This window comes from Taeniopygia guttata, chromosome Z, assembly GCF_048771995.1.
Source record: "Taeniopygia guttata chromosome Z, bTaeGut7.mat, whole genome shotgun sequence".
Lineage (NCBI taxonomy): Eukaryota > Metazoa > Chordata > Aves > Passeriformes > Estrildidae > Taeniopygia > Taeniopygia guttata.
Genome location: NC_133063.1, coordinates 15,641,852 through 15,657,924, shown reverse-complemented (window position 1 = coordinate 15,657,924; position 16,073 = coordinate 15,641,852). Strand labels below are relative to the sequence as shown.

Here is a 16,073-nt window from a genome sequence, read left to right as displayed (position 1 = left end):
CTGCTTTCATCAAAAGTACTATCAAGTGTGGAAAGTGGCTGCCTAGGGAAATAGCTGAGTCCCCACTCTTGAAGGGATTGAAAAGGCATGGAATATTTGAGGACTCAATTTCTTAAAGGAGTAGGCAGTGTTAGGTTCGCGGTCCCACTGTGGGATCTTCAGGGACTTTTTCAACCACTCTGATTCTGAGATCTGAGTGTAGCTCAACCCGTGAGGAGTCAAAGCTTAGACTCAATGATCCTCAAGGGCGCCTTCCAACAGGGATATCTATGAGATTGTGAGTGGAAGGCAGATGAAAATAAATCCAAAAGAGAGAACAATGGGAGTTATTTGAAGAAGCTTCCCTCAAAAGCAGCCTTAAGCAGTGCACCAGGGCCTTTCTGAGTTCCTGAGGGAGGAGTTGGCTGAGGGGACAAAGGGTGGGGTTGGCTGGTCTGTGATGCGCTCTGGCACCTGTGACATCACAGGGGACGTGTCACAGAGGGGGAAGCAATAAAAGGCCCCAGCAGGTTAACGCTGGCCCTCTATTGCTTGGGCAAGCGGTGAGTACACACACGGCGGGGAGGCTGGGCTGGGGACAAGGGCTGGGGCAGAAACGCTGCAACCGGGGCTGGCTTCTCCCCCTGCAGGCAGGGACAGCCCCTCATGGGAGAGCCTTGGGCAGGCCACAGGGCTGCTGCTGCTGCTGCTGCAGCTCCAGGGGCACTGGGATAGCCCTTGCTGCCTGCCAGCTGTCTGGGGCCCTGTCCTTCCTGCGCCCAGAACCCTGAGCATCCTGTCCTCCCTGCAGCAAGCAGTAGTTCCCGCCCTCCCTTCCCCACTCAAGGCCTTCTCTCCCTCCTCCTGCAGACCATGGATCCAGTCGTGTTCCTGTTCGCGCTCTTGCAAGGTCTCATCCAGTACCCGCCGCCCGTGGGTGATGGTTTGGATGAGGAAACACATTGGCGCATGGAAGCGCGTGCAAAGTACTTGGAATGGGAGAGGCTTCGGCTGGAGCAGCAGGTGGAGCAGCTCTCCCAGAAGAAGATGCCAAACTTGCAGCTCTTAGCTGTTGCTGTGCTCCTGGCCCTGGTCTTGGTGCTGTGGATTATTGGGTGGAAAAGCAGCCTGAGGAGAGAGGAGAATGAAGAAGAAAACCATGGTGCAAATGAAGAGGAAGTTGGCAATGTTGCTGGAAATGAAGATGACAATGATGGAAATGATGTTGCCAATGGGGCTGCACTTGCAGAAAACAACAATGACAATGATGTTGCAAATGTAGTCCAAGAAGAAGAAGACAATGTTGACGATCGTGTTGGACAAGATATAATGGAGCGCATAGAGGGGCCTGTAGAGGACCTGCAGAGAGTCTGTGAGTGGATAACTGACCTGATGGACGATTATACAATTTACTTTGGGCATGTCTTGTTTGACAGTTTCTACCCAGTCCTGCACCGACCCATCGGGGTGGGCAGTGCCTTTGAAGGGTGGAGTCCCTGGGAGCAGGATGTCGTGTACCATGTGCTCATACCCATGACTCCTCCCCGAGGCCACAGCTTCCACCTGGAGCTGGACGGTGAGGGGCAGAGGCACGTGAGGAACTTCCGTGTCCGCGTGCAGCTGGAGTGCACCTGCACGAGGCAGCAGCAGGGTGAGAACATGCTGTGCTTCCTGCACAACCCCGAGGAGGAGCTGAGGAGCAATCAGGATCCCAGCCTCCTAGACACCCTGTGCACCGACTCCTACCTGGACGTGCAGAAAACTGCCCGCTGGTTCCAGCAACTGGTGAAAGCAATCATGCCACCTTTGCCTCAGTTACAAAACCGGAATTTAATCCCGCTGCCCTCCACACACTCCTGCCAATTCAAGGCGATCAGTGGCGGAGAAAGCTTCAGGATTGAGATCCTGTTCGGGGTGCGGAGAGGTGGCTCTGACATATTCGTGAGCAGCCAGCCTAGGGAAACACGCACCCCAAGCACTCTATGGCCTGAGACTTATGCTGTGGCAGAGGTGAAGTTCTTCATGCACATTGCCAGGAAGGCCCCCCCCGACAGTTTGCACCTGAGATGTCTGCAGCTTTTCTGCCGCCTTCTGCTGGGCACAGGCTTTTCCAACTACACCCTGAAGACCATCGTCATGCATCTCCTGAACGGTCTCCCCGTGTCACAATGGCGCAGGAAGTATTTCTTGCAGCGCATGCGAGATATCAGTGTGAACCTGCGCTGCTCTCTGGAGGAGAAATGCCTTAACCACTTTATCATAGGCAACAAGAGATTGCCTCAGGAGATTAGCTTGCCCCTGGACATTGCAGCAGCTGAGCCACCCAATCTCTTCCATCAGCTGGCACGGTGTCCAGCTGCCCACTCTCAGGCGATGAGCGAGTACCAGGATATTCGGCGTCAGCTCGCAAGTGTGCTGCTCATTGGCTCATGAAAGAGGTGATCATGCGTATGTGCTTGTGGGCTTCACAGGCAGTAGCAGAAAACTACCTCACGTCCCCGAGGAAAAGAGAGGGGAAGGAACGTGGGATACAGAAAGAGACGATATAAAGCTTCTGCGCAGCAGCACTCTGCCATCAGCAGCAGCAACAGTGTTGTTATGAACAAAAAAAGCAAATTTAAACTTTTGGGCAATGTTGTTAACAATGTCTGTATAAAAAGGGTTGTTGTTGATACAAGTAACAAGTTATAATTGGATATGTAGTTAACAGGCTGTGGTGCAGGCTTGGATGTTGCGGCTACAAAGTAAGGTGATTAGTTGTATTACGCTGTGGCAGAGGCTGAGTTCTTCAAGTACATTGCCAGGCAGGCCCCCCCTGACAGCTCGCACCTCAAATGCCTTCAGTTCTTCTCCCATCTTGTTCTGGGCTTCAGCTTCTCCACCTACACCATGAAGACCATTGTCATGCACCTGCTCATTGCTATGCCCGTGTCATCGTGGAGCAGGGGACATCTCCGGGAGCGACTGACGGATATCAGGGACAGCCTGCATATATGTTTGTGACAAAAATGCCTCCAGCACTTCATTGTGGGTAACCGGAGGTTTCCTCAGGACATCAATTTACCCCCAGATGTAAGAATGGGTAGGACATACAATCTCTTCCATCACCTGGCGCAGCAGCCGGCTGCCCACACCCAGGCAATGCGGGATTACCGGGTGCTGCACAAGACGTTCAAAAGGATCGCTCTCGGAGAGGATGACTGAAGGAAGGGCAGGAGCCATGGCCAAGTGCACAGAGCAGTGCTTGTGCTGCTCGCAGCTGGCAGCAGACAACCACCTCCTAGCACAAATTTGGTGCTAAGGAGAAGAGGATGCGTGCAAAGGCTCTGGAGAAGGTCCAACAGCCTCTGCTGGCACCTCAGAAAGTGGACTGCCACGGGAGGGTTTATTCTACTTCTTTGTATCATTTCACTTTCCAAAAAAGGCACCCAGCTGTCATTGAGCCCTGCTCTACATGCTGAGCTAAAGTCTCCAAACCCCACCTGCAATATGCAGTTCTTCCCAGCCTTTGAGGAGAGCTAAAATTTCAAGCATGAAAAAAGTGGGAATCTGGGACAGAAAAAGAAAAATAGAAATGGGGCAAAAAAGAATATGAGGGAAAACTGGCACTGGTGACCCGGGATGAGTCAATGGATGGAGCCTCTCCATGTCCCTGGAAGAGACACCTTTATGTCAACATTAGACCACGTGTGTTGGAGCTGACATGAAATTTTATCTATAGCAGAATCAAGGCTTTTGTTTCATAGATAGATCTATTGTGTATGCCTGTTATATACTATAAAGTTTATGAATTATCATATCTACTAGTAAAATACGATAAATCAAAACAATATAGTAACATAAATAATATCAAAATATGAAATATGGAGTTACATCAGGATAAAAAGTGATTTTAAAGAGTTGCATATGTAATTTCGTTTAAATAGTAACAGTAGAAGACATATTTATTGTCAGTGTCTGTTGTGACACATATTGTTGCTCATAGTCCCTTTATGTCTGGAAGGTTTTTCATAAAATAGATATATTTATTACATATATAGCATACATATGATATATACTTGCTGTATACATTAAATATGAATATAACTCTGTAATATATATTCTATATCATATGCCTATAATAGATTACATGCGTGATATAAATTTTATACAGATGTAAAGCCATATCCAGTCTTGCTATCTGTTGCAACCCATATTCCCGCTCTAGAGTTAATGCATTTATAAGTAGCAAACTGGAAAACGCTTTGCTCTGGTGTCAATAAAAGGCAATTTGTGCAGAATCTGGAGTGTGCAAGACTTTATTGATGTCAGCCAGGCCTATAGTAGTGGTAAATGTCACGGGCTGTGAATCTGGGCTCATGAGCATGACTCCTTGAACTCAACCAAACTCAGAGTGGTGAATTATCTCTAGCCGAAATTAAGCCAAGCCACCCCCAGCCCCTCTGATCACAGAATCCCAGAATGCCTTGGCTTGGAAGGGTGCTTAGAAATTGTCTTGTCCCAGCCCTGCTGCCAAGGGCAGGGACACCTTCCGCTAGGCCAGGTTGCTCCAAGGCCCATCCAAGCTGGCCTGGAACACAGCCAGGGATGGGGCAGCCACAGCTCCTGTGGGCAGCGTGGGCCAGAGGCTCAGCAGCCTCAGAGAGCAGAAGTCCTTGCACAGCTCCAGCCTAAGGCTGCCCTCTGTCAGTGGGAAGCCACTGGCCCTGGCGCTGTCCCTCCAGGCCCTTGCCAACAGCCCCTGTGCCGGTCTCTCACGGCTCCCGTGCAGGGACCCAAAGGCCGCAGGAGGGTGCCCCTGGAGAAGCCCTTGGAGAGCGCAGGGGCCAGGAATGCCGCCATGAGGGCAGCAAGCAGGGCCTGGCCTGCCTGTCCCTGCGGGAGGGCACAGGGCGGGCGCTGAGGCCCTGCCAGCTGGAGCTGGGAGCTCTGCAGCGCGGCCGGCAGAGAGCCGTGGGCTCCCGCAGCTCTGCAGCCCTCACGGCTGAGGCAGCTGCCCGGGCACAGCCGGCCGGGGACACGCGGCCCGCCCGGGGCCACCCGCAGGGGGACCCTGCTCTGGGGCCAGCCCAGGCCGCAGCAGGGAGCACCCCAAGGGGCAGTGCCCGGGCAGGGAACGGCTCTGCCCGGGGACAGGGCTCCGGGAGCAGGGCAGCAGGGCCGGAGGTGCCGGGCACAGAGAGCGAGGGACACAGTGGTGTAGTAACAGCCTGGCTGCCTTGGGGCCTACACAACAGGCTGACAGGGCACAGACAGGCAGAAACTCCCATCCTCTTTGCATCCTGGGGCCAGACTGTGCCTGGATGCATCCTGAGACCTACCCTGACTCAGGTGCAGCACCTCATACTTGATCTTTTTAAACCACATGAGACTGCTATGGTTCCACTCCTCAAGCACATCACATCTCTTTAGTAGTCATTCCATTCTTCAGGTGTGTCAGCTGCTGCTTGGTGACATCAGCAAACCTGCTGAGGATACCTCTGTGTACAGGATTAATGAAGATATTAATAGACATTGCTCAGAGAACAGAACTTTGAGGTCCATCCTGACTCTTAGCTGTTGATCTCTGGAAGCACCATGCATGCAATTTCTTATCCATCCAACAGTCCAGGCACCAAATCCATCTCTCTCAAATTTAGGGAGAATGTTTTGGGGATCATGTCAAAGGCTTTACGGTAGTCCAGATAAATGACACCTGTAGCCTTCCCCTTGTCCCTTCATGTACTCGATCCATCATTGAAGGCCACTGGGTAGGTCGGGCAAGACTCACCCTCGGCTGTCCCAAATCACCTCCCTGTTCTCCATGTGCCTTAGCATAGCTTCAAGGAGGATGTGTTCCGTGATCTTCCGAGGCACTGACATGAGGCTGATGGGTTGGTCATTTCCAGAGTGTTCCTTTCTACCCTTTTTTAGAATGGGTGTAGTGGGTTCACCTTGGCTGAATGCCAGGTGGTCACTAAGCCACTCCATCACACTCCCTTTCCTAGTGTGACAGGGGAGAGCACATAAAATGGAAAACAAGTAGTCAGTTGAGATAAGGCTGTTAATTGAAGTGAAAAAATTGAGTTTGTGCATGCAGAAGTAAAGGAGAGAAAACATTTATTCTCTACTTCTCATAGACGAGCAATGTTCAGCCACTTCCCGGGAAGCAGCAATTTCTCTATTCTCTTGTCTTCTTGTTCCCTATGAGATACTGGGCCTATTGTACCACACACCTTAACGGAGCAGAGTGATACTTCATAAAGAGAGATCTGTTCTGCTTAGAAACCCAGCCATGAGTGGCCTCTAGCTGGAGCCAGAGGTTTACGTATTCCACTCTGGCCCTGGAGAATCATAACAAGTGAATGGCTGCGGACGCACTTCCCCTCTCCAGAACATCAGTCTTCCCTTGTTAAAGCACCCTGAGCAGGGGAAGAGGGAAACAACCATTTCCAACTGTTTGGCTAGCCCAAATCATACGCACCGATGAATAAAGGATGGGAATTGCTCACAAAGTACTTGCTGACTTTCTCTACTCCCCTCTAGCAGCAGTTTCTTTAGTATGGTGACTTCTTCTTTTGTGAGGGTGATGCAAAAGGGAAGTAAACAAGCAGAGCCAGCAATCAGACTGCAAGTTAGGTCACTGCAAAGAAAAGGGGTTAATCTTTCACTCAGAGCAAGAAAGGGTTAGATAAAAACATGCCTGTGTGGAGTGTGGAATGCTGCAACAGGTCCCAAAGCAGTGGCGGCAAAGGCCTGAGCACAGGAAAGGGTCTGGTGATTAAGTCTGATGAGGAGCAGCTGAGGGAGCTGGAGGGGCTGAGAATGGAGAAGAGGAGGCTCAGGGGGGCTTTCTTGTTCTCTACAACTCCCTGACAGAAGTGTGGAGCCACACCCCAGGTGGGGGTCAGGCTCTGCTCCCAGGAAACAAGGGAGAGGACAAGAGGAAATGGCCTCAACTTCTGTCGGGGGGGGCTTAGATTGGGTATTAAGGACAAATTTCTCCTCTGAAAAGGTTGTTAAGAGTTGTCATGGCTGCCCGTGGAATTAATGATATTGTCATGTCTGAAAACTCTTATGGAATGTGTGGATGTGGCACCTGGGGACATGGTTTCAAAGTCGACTTGTCAATGTCAGGTTTGTGGGTGGACTCTCTACAATCTTAGAGATCTTTTTCAACCTAAACAAGTCCATACTACTGCGATGGGAAGCCACTTTTAACCCAAGGAGTATTTGGTAATGTCATTTCATAAAGTCATTAAAAGGAACTTCACTCTAGTGCTCGAACTTATGCAGCTGCTTTTCTCTTTACTCTCCTCATCTTCACTTCTACCTTCAGCCTCGGAACAGGAGAATTGGCTTTGGTGGGACCAGTGGTAGTGGGAAAGCCTCATGCCAGGGGGTTGTAGGTTGGTTTATTTCTGCCAAGGTTGGAGCTGCATCCAGAAAACGCTGTGATCCCTCCAGTCCTTATTGACACTCTTTGACTGCTCTGAGGTGAGTTGCAGGCTGCAAGAGATGTTGGTCAACCTGAGATGTCTGCAGCTTTTCTGCCACCTTCTGCTGGGCACAGGCTTTTCCACCTACACCCTGAAGACCATCGTCATGCACCTCCTGAACAGTCTCCCCGTGTCACAATGGCGCAGGAGGTATTTCTTGCAGCGCATGCGAGATATCAGTGTGAACCTGCGCTGCTCTCTGGAGGAGAAATGCCTTAACCACTTTATCATAGGCAACAAGAGATTGCCTCAGGAGATTAGCTTGCCCCTGGACATTGCAGCAGCTGAGCCACCCAATCTCTTCCATCAGCTGGCACGGTGTCCAGCTGCCCACTCTCAGGCGATGACTGAGTACCAGGATGTTCGGCGTCAGCTCGCAAGTGTGCTGCTCATTGGCTGCTGAAAGAGGTGATCATGCGTACAGCTGTGCTTGTGGGCTTCACAGGCAGTAGCAGAAAACCACCTCACGTCCCCGAGGAAAAGAGAGGGGAACGTGGGATACAGAAAGAGAAGATATAAAGCTTCTGCGCAGCAGCACTCTGCCATCAGCAGCAGCTACAGTGTTGTTATGAACAAAAAATAAAAATTTAAACTTTTGGGCAATGTTGTTAACAATGTCTGTATAAAAAGGGTTGTTGTTGATACAAGTAACAAGTTATAATTGGATAAGTAGTTAACAGGGTGTGGTGCAGGCTTGGATGTTGTGGCTACAAAGTAAGGTGATTAGTTGTATTAGAGATCAATACTGTTGTATACACCTGAAAGGGGACTGGAACCAGGGAGGAAATGCCAATCTTTGTGGAGGGGGGGCAGAGAAGCTTCTAGAAGTATAACATCGTAGAGCACAGCCACAGCTTGGATTAAGACTGGAGGAGAGACCAGCCAATAAGAAGCAAGAATCTCAAAATGATTGCACCAGCTTATGGGCCAATCAGCAACAGAAAAAGAAACCGATCACAGCACGGATCCTGAGCGCCCCAGTAAGGGAAGAAGAGAGAGACTTTAAAAGGCCTGGGGTGTGTGACACCCAGGTCTTTGCTTGGAGCTGGTATCCTTAGAAATGCCCCTAGGTGTACAATTACTAAATTGTTGAAACAGTCTCCGGACTAGTCGGAGGCTTTGGCTTCCAGTTGTTCTGTCTGTAATAAACAGGCTTACTTGTTTGTAATTAACTGGCCTGCTTTTTTTTGTTACTTTGAAGTTTTCGTTGTAAGCCTGTCCATAACAGGGTTGTCTTGGCAGTCTCCCCAGCACAGCATCCAGAGATGACTACCGTGTGGAGGCCCAGAGAAGCTGACTTCCATTGCAGGGCGGATTGTGGTGATGGACTCCCCTTGCCCCTGGCTGCACTACAATCTGAGAAACCCTCATTAGGCCTAAGCCTTGACAAACTCCATTTATATTAAGCTCCTTTTGAATGTATCAGAAACATTCTTTGTTCCCAGGAACTAACAGGTGTCTAACTAGTGCAATTTTTTTTCTTTTTTTTTTAATGAACAGCCTTGGAAAATTATTTTTCTTTGCTGATTTATTTTTCTTTGCTGACTTTTTTTGACTAAGAACCCAAGTGGAATAATATTCTTGTTGACAAACCTTCAAACAAAGTTACAGAGAAAAGACCTGAATGATGGAACATTCCTATGACTAAATCCCACTCTGTTGCAACTGTAAAGTGTCCAAAGGGAGACCTTTTGAGCTCTTGATTCTCAGAATATAAGGGAGCAATGAGTGAGTCTCTAACATTGATAATTGTATGGCAGTGGAGCCAACCAGGAACTGTTGGTAATAGCCAAGGACTGCTGGTATTAAAATGCTGTGAGAAAGACCAAGATATGGCTGGAGAAGGGGGGCCAGGCGGAAATAGGGCAGCACTTTTCAGTGAGAAAGAGCCACAGCACAGTACAGCATAAGCACAAGAATAAGGCCAAGAAGAGAGCGTGGACTATAGAGTAGGATTAAGACCCTCAAAAAGCACCAAAGCCCTCTGCCCCATGTCCAGGAAGGCCTGAAAGAAAAGACTGTACATGGTAATTAATTGACATAGAAAGTGGGAAACCTGTGTTTAGGGCAGAGAAACCTGTCGATAAAAAGGTAACCCCCAAGCCTGGAAAGTGCCCTCAGGACCCTGGACATCTCATAGACCAGACCAGCACAGCTGGATTGATGCTGAACTCAGGATTATTGCCAGGATTGGCACTGCAGCCAGGATTGACATTCCATTAACTGGATCAACACTGGAACCAGGACGGGTGTTCTTTTTTTGTCTCTCTTTTCTTCTTTGTCTTTTTCTTTCTCTCTTTCTTTAATTCATCTCTCCCTCTTTTTCTTCTCTTCCCTTTAACCCTACCCCTTTATCCACAACCCACTGCCTTGTGCTCATGTCAGGGGACTAACATATTGATTTCCAAGCCCAGTGTGTAGTTAGGTAATAAAGTTTTCTGATTGTGGACCCCCTGACTTTTGTTACTCATTTGGATCGCAAATCTTCAGCGCTTCCTTCCCCTTAAGCATGGGTCGTCACACTTCAGCGGCTACGAAGATGGCTTTCATCCCCCTTTCCTCTAACACTGTCACAGCCAGGGTGACCATTTTAGATGGACCCAGAAATTCTTGCTGGCAGCTGCAGCTGGTCAGGGACCGTGCAAGAGGCATCGCTAAGATTCCTCCTTGTGTTCACTGGGGTCTGTATGGAGGAGCTACCCATCCTTAGACACTGCCTGGGCAAAATCTGACACAGACCCGAGCATGCAGGACATGGAGAAGGCACTGCTCAATCAGCAGGGGGAATTGCTGCCACACCTTTCCTCTAGAGTAAAAGCACACTTGGACACTGTCTGCCATCCCTTTTGTGAGACAATCTATTCCCTCTGTGAGCTTCACTCAGTCTCTAAGGGATCACTGAGCCAGGATGATGACACTGGTGGATAATGCTCTAAGGAATGAAAGGAAATCTCTTGATCAGTCACACAAAGTCATACTCATGGTGCACCTCAACTTCTTAGCTGCAAATGGAGACATCACAGGGAAGAGCTGAACAAGCCCAGAAAATTCTGGAAGTACACACTGAAAGTAGCTTTTTGACATGGGTACTGTGGGAGCCAACTAGGAAAAGTGCCCTCCTAGACCTGGAGTTTGTCTGTAGAGATGTTCTTGTGGGTGAAGTGGTGATTGATGCTGTCTTGGGCACAGTAATCAAGAAGTGCTTGAGTAAAAAAAATCTTAGGTGTTATGGAAAAAACTGTCCGCAGAGCTACTCCCAAGGGTTGTAGGAGAGCAAGCTCAGGAACTAATTAAGAAGGGCCCCTGAGCATGTAGTTTGAAGGGCATTGATGTCCACAAATGCTAGTCCTTTTTATTAGAAACACTTCTATAAGAGCACAAGTCTGATGAAAGAGGGCTGAGGGAAGTGGGGTGTGGAGGCTGGTGGGCCAAGAGGGAAAGAATCCACAGCACTCCCCTGGAGGGAAAACCTCTCAAGCCATACCCACTTAGGTTGAGGATAAAGGCTTCTCCCAGCATGCCTTGTTGTGACATGCAGATTTAATGTATCCCGTTGGCCCTTCCCTCTCACTCCACCCCTGTGCCCTCATCCCGTTGGCCCTAGTGTTCTGTCCCGCCCCTCAAGATCCCTGTGTAAATCCCTGCTTTCCCAGCCTGAGTGGCTCTTTGTCCCTGGACCATCTCAAGGAAGAAGCTCAATAAAGGCTCACCTTGGAAGTCCCCACAAAGACCCCGTCTCTTCTTCTGCGTCGCCCGGATCATAAAAGAGCTGAAATCACCCGGTGTGAGCACAGACGGCGAGGTGTTTTGTGAGGCTTCTTCAGAAAGGTCATGGCACTCAGAACACTGCCCGCTGCAATAGTGGGGGTGTTTAGCAGAGAGAAAAATCGCCTCAGAGGGACCTTACAGTTCCCTACAGCTCCCTGAAGGGAGGTTGTAGCCGGGTGGGGATTGATTTCTTCTCCCAGGTGTGGCAGGGCATCTCATTCTGCTCAAGAGCTGATCTGTGGTTTGTTACCTGGACAGGTAATTCAAACAGGAATAACAGTCTTGCAGTGAATTCTTTTGCCACTGTGGGGCTAACAGTGGGCTGGCATCTCCCAGCTGCCAAGAAACATCTTACTGTTAAAGTGAGAGCTGGAAAGACAAGCTGGATTTCTCACTGACAGGCACCTCACTTTATAACTCTAAAAAGCCATACCAAACTTTCACAAAGCAGAAATTTTCTATACATTTCTCTGGAAATGTGTGGTGTTTCTCTTGTGGACAAGGACACTTGTTTTGCAATTACTGCTGAGGAGGTTAAGTGAAAGACATCCAAATAATTATCATCATCATCACTGTGGTGTGTAAGATTTGACTCCTGTTTCTTTGACAAGCTTTCCTATAGATACCTTCATGTTGTACATTGTTTGTTATGGTTTAATCTACGTCTAGTACCTTTTAGTTTTATACTGAGTAGTAAGTAACTCCGAGATCTTTCATCTATTATCTCTTGTTTATTTAATAAATAATTCATTTTATAAATAGATTTGATCTTTAGAACTTGCGGGCCAGAGTGATTTCTTAAACATGAACTGTTGACAAAATCTTTGGCTAACAATGGGCATGTCTGAACATCCCACTTGTCCAGTGACACAAGGAAACAAGCAATAAGAACAAGGAAAATGACCTCACGTTGCATCAGATATAGATGTTTAGATTGGATTTTAGAAAAACTGCTTTCATCAAAAGTACTATCAAGTGTGGAAAGTGGCTGCCTAGGGAAATAGCTGAGTCCCCACTCTTGAAGGGATTGAAAAGGCATGGAATATTTGAGGACTCAATTTCTTAAAGGAGTAGGCAGTGTTAGGTTCGCGGTCCCACTGTGGGATCTTCAGGGACTTTTTCAACCACTCTGATTCTGAGATCTGAGTGTAGCTCAACCCGTGAGGAGTCAAAGCTTAGACTCAATGATCCTCAAGGGCGCCTTCCAACAGGGATATCTATGAGATTGTGAGTGGAAGGCAGATGAAAATAAATCCAAAAGAGAGAACAATGGGAGTTATTTGAAGAAGCTTCCCTCAAAAGCAGCCTTAAGCAGTGCACCAGGGCCTTTCTGAGTTCCTGAGGGAGGAGTTGGCTGAGGGGACAAAGGGTGGGGTTGGCTGGTCTGTGATGCGCTCTGGCACCTGTGACATCACAGGGGACGTGTCACAGAGGGGGAAGCAATAAAAGGCCCCAGCAGGTTAACGCTGGCCCTCTATTGCTTGGGCAAGCGGTGAGTACACACACGGCGGGGAGGCTGGGCTGGGGACAAGGGCTGGGGCAGAAACGCTGCAACCGGGGCTGGCTTCTCCCCCTGCAGGCAGGGACAGCCCCTCATGGGAGAGCCTTGGGCAGGCCACAGGGCTGCTGCTGCTGCTGCTGCAGCTCCAGGGGCACTGGGATAGCCCTTGCTGCCTGCCAGCTGTCTGGGGCCCTGTCCTTCCTGCGCCCAGAACCCTGAGCATCCTGTCCTCCCTGCAGCAAGCAGTAGTTCCCGCCCTCCCTTCCCCACTCAAGGCCTTCTCTCCCTCCTCCTGCAGACCATGGATCCAGTCGTGTTCCTGTTCGCGCTCTTGCAAGGTCTCATCCAGTACCCGCCGCCCGTGGGTGATGGTTTGGATGAGGAAACACATTGGCGCATGGAAGCGCGTGCAAAGTACTTGGAATGGGAGAGGCTTCGGCTGGAGCAGCAGGTGGAGCAGCTCTCCCAGAAGAAGATGCCAAACTTGCAGCTCTTAGCTGTTGCTGTGCTCCTGGCCCTGGTCTTGGTGCTGTGGATTATTGGGTGGAAAAGCAGCCTGAGGAGAGAGGAGAATGAAGAAGAAAACCATGGTGCAAATGAAGAGGAAGTTGGCAATGTTGCTGGAAATGAAGATGACAATGATGGAAATGATGTTGCCAATGGGGCTGCACTTGCAGAAAACAACAATGACAATGATGTTGCAAATGTAGTCCAAGAAGAAGAAGACAATGTTGACGATCGTGTTGGACAAGATATAATGGAGCGCATAGAGGGGCCTGTAGAGGACCTGCAGAGAGTCTGTGAGTGGATAACTGACCTGATGGACGATTATACAATTTACTTTGGGCATGTCTTGTTTGACAGTTTCTACCCAGTCCTGCACCGACCCATCGGGGTGGGCAGTGCCTTTGAAGGGTGGAGTCCCTGGGAGCAGGATGTCGTGTACCGTGTGCTCATACCCATGACTCCTCCCCGAGGCCACAGCTTCCACCTGGAGCTGGACGGTGAGGGGCAGAGGCACGTGAGGAACTTCCGTGTCCGCGTGCAGCTGGAGTGCACCTGCACGAGGCAGCAGCAGGGTGAGAACATGCTGTGCTTCCTGCACAACCCCGAGGAGGAGCTGAGGAGCAATCAGGATCCCAGCCTCCTAGACACCCTGTGCACCGACTCCTACCTGGACGTGCAGAAAACTGCCCGCTGGTTCCAGCAACTGGTGAAAGCAATCATGCCACCTTTGCCTCAGTTACAAAACCGGAATTTAATCCCGCTGCCCTCCACACACTCCTGCCAATTCAAGGCGATCAGTGGCGGAGAAAGCTTCAGGATTGAGATCCTGTTCGGGGTGCGGAGAGGTGGCTCTGACATATTCGTGAGCAGCCAGCCTAGGGAAACACGCACCCCAAGCACTCTATGGCCTGAGACTTATGCTGTGGCAGAGGTGAAGTTCTTCATGCACATTGCCAGGAAGGCCCCCCCCGACAGTTTGCACCTGAGATGTCTGCAGCTTTTCTGCCGCCTTCTGCTGGGCACAGGCTTTTCCAACTACACCCTGAAGACCATCGTCATGCATCTCCTGAACGGTCTCCCCGTGTCACAATGGCGCAGGAAGTATTTCTTGCAGCGCATGCGAGATATCAGTGTGAACCTGCGCTGCTCTCTGGAGGAGAAATGCCTTAACCACTTTATCATAGGCAACAAGAGATTGCCTCAGGAGATTAGCTTGCCCCTGGACATTGCAGCAGCTGAGCCACCCAATCTCTTCCATCAGCTGGCACGGTGTCCAGCTGCCCACTCTCAGGCGATGAGCGAGTACCAGGATATTCGGCGTCAGCTCGCAAGTGTGCTGCTCATTGGCTCATGAAAGAGGTGATCATGCGTATGTGCTTGTGGGCTTCACAGGCAGTAGCAGAAAACTACCTCACGTCCCCGAGGAAAAGAGAGGGGAAGGAACGTGGGATACAGAAAGAGACGATATAAAGCTTCTGCGCAGCAGCACTCTGCCATCAGCAGCAGCAACAGTGTTGTTATGAACAAAAAAAGCAAATTTAAACTTTTGGGCAATGTTGTTAACAATGTCTGTATAAAAAGGGTTGTTGTTGATACAAGTAACAAGTTATAATTGGATATGTAGTTAACAGGCTGTGGTGCAGGCTTGGATGTTGCGGCTACAAAGTAAGGTGATTAGTTGTATTACGCTGTGGCAGAGGCTGAGTTCTTCAAGTACATTGCCAGGCAGCCCCCCCCTGACAGCTCGCACCTCAAATGCCTTCAGTTCTTCTCCCATCTTGTTCTGGGCTTCAGCTTCTCCACCTACACCATGAAGACCATTGTCATGCACCTGCTCATTGCCATGCCCGTGTCATCGTGGAGCAGGGGACATCTCCGGGAGCGACTGACGGATATCAGGGACAGCCTGCATATATGTTTGTGACAAAAATGCCTCCAGCACTTCATTGTGGGTAACCGGAGGTTTCCTCAGGACATCAATTTACCCCCAGATGTAAGAATGGGTAGGACATACAATCTCTTCCATCACCTGGCGCAGCAGCCGGCTGCCCACACCCAGGCAATGCGGGATTACCGGGTGCTGCACAAGACGTTCAAAAGGATCGCTCTCGGAGAGGATGACTGAAGGAAGGGCAGGAGCCATGGCCAAGTGCACAGAGCAGTGCTTGTGCTGCTCGCAGCTGGCAGCAGACAACCACCTCCTAGCACAAATTTGGTGCTAAGGAGAAGAGGATGCGTGCAAAGGCTCTGGAGAAGGTCCAACAGCCTCTGCTGGCACCTCAGAAAGTGGACTGCCACGGGAGGGTTTATTCTACTTCTTTGTATCATTTCACTTTCCAAAAAAGGCACCCAGCTGTCATTGAGCCCTGCTCTACATGCTGAGCTAAAGTCTCCAAACCCCACCTGCAATATGCAGTTCTTCCCAGCCTTTGAGGAGAGCTAAAATTTCAAGCATGAAAAAAGTGGGAATCTGGGACAGAAAAAGAAAAATAGAAATGGGGCAAAAAAGAATATGAGGGAAAACTGGCACTGGTGACCCGGGATGAGTCAATGGATGGAGCCTCTCCATGTCCCTGGAAGAGACACCTTTATGTCAACATTAGACCACGTGTGTTGGAGCTGACATGAAATTTTATCTATAGCAGAATCAAGGTTTTTGTTTCATAGATAGATCTATTGTGTATGCCTGTTATATACTATAAAGTTTATGAATTATCATATCTACTAGTAAAATACGATAAATCAAAACAATATAGTAACATAAATAATATCAAAATATGAAATATGGAGTTACATCAGGATAAAAAGTGATTTTAAAGAGTTGCATATGTAATTTCGTT

At 49.4% G+C, this 16,073-nt stretch overlaps 2 protein-coding genes across 2 annotated transcripts; both read left to right on the top strand.

Annotated features, from left to right (window-relative positions):
* The first annotated feature begins 852 nt into the window (after nt 1–852).
* LOC140681976 (inositol 1,4,5-trisphosphate receptor-interacting protein-like 1) lies at nt 853–2,412 on the top strand. The gene has a single exon (XM_072922800.1). It carries the CDS (start codon nt 853–855, stop codon nt 2,410–2,412), a length of 1,560 nt encoding a protein of 519 aa, XP_072778901.1.
* A 10,615-nt stretch (nt 2,413–13,027) lies between these two features.
* On the top strand, nt 13,028–14,587 carry LOC140681975 (inositol 1,4,5-trisphosphate receptor-interacting protein-like 1). The gene has a single exon (XM_072922799.1). It carries the CDS (start codon nt 13,028–13,030, stop codon nt 14,585–14,587), a length of 1,560 nt encoding a protein of 519 aa, XP_072778900.1.
* The last annotated feature ends 1,486 nt before the right edge of the window (nt 14,588–16,073 follow it).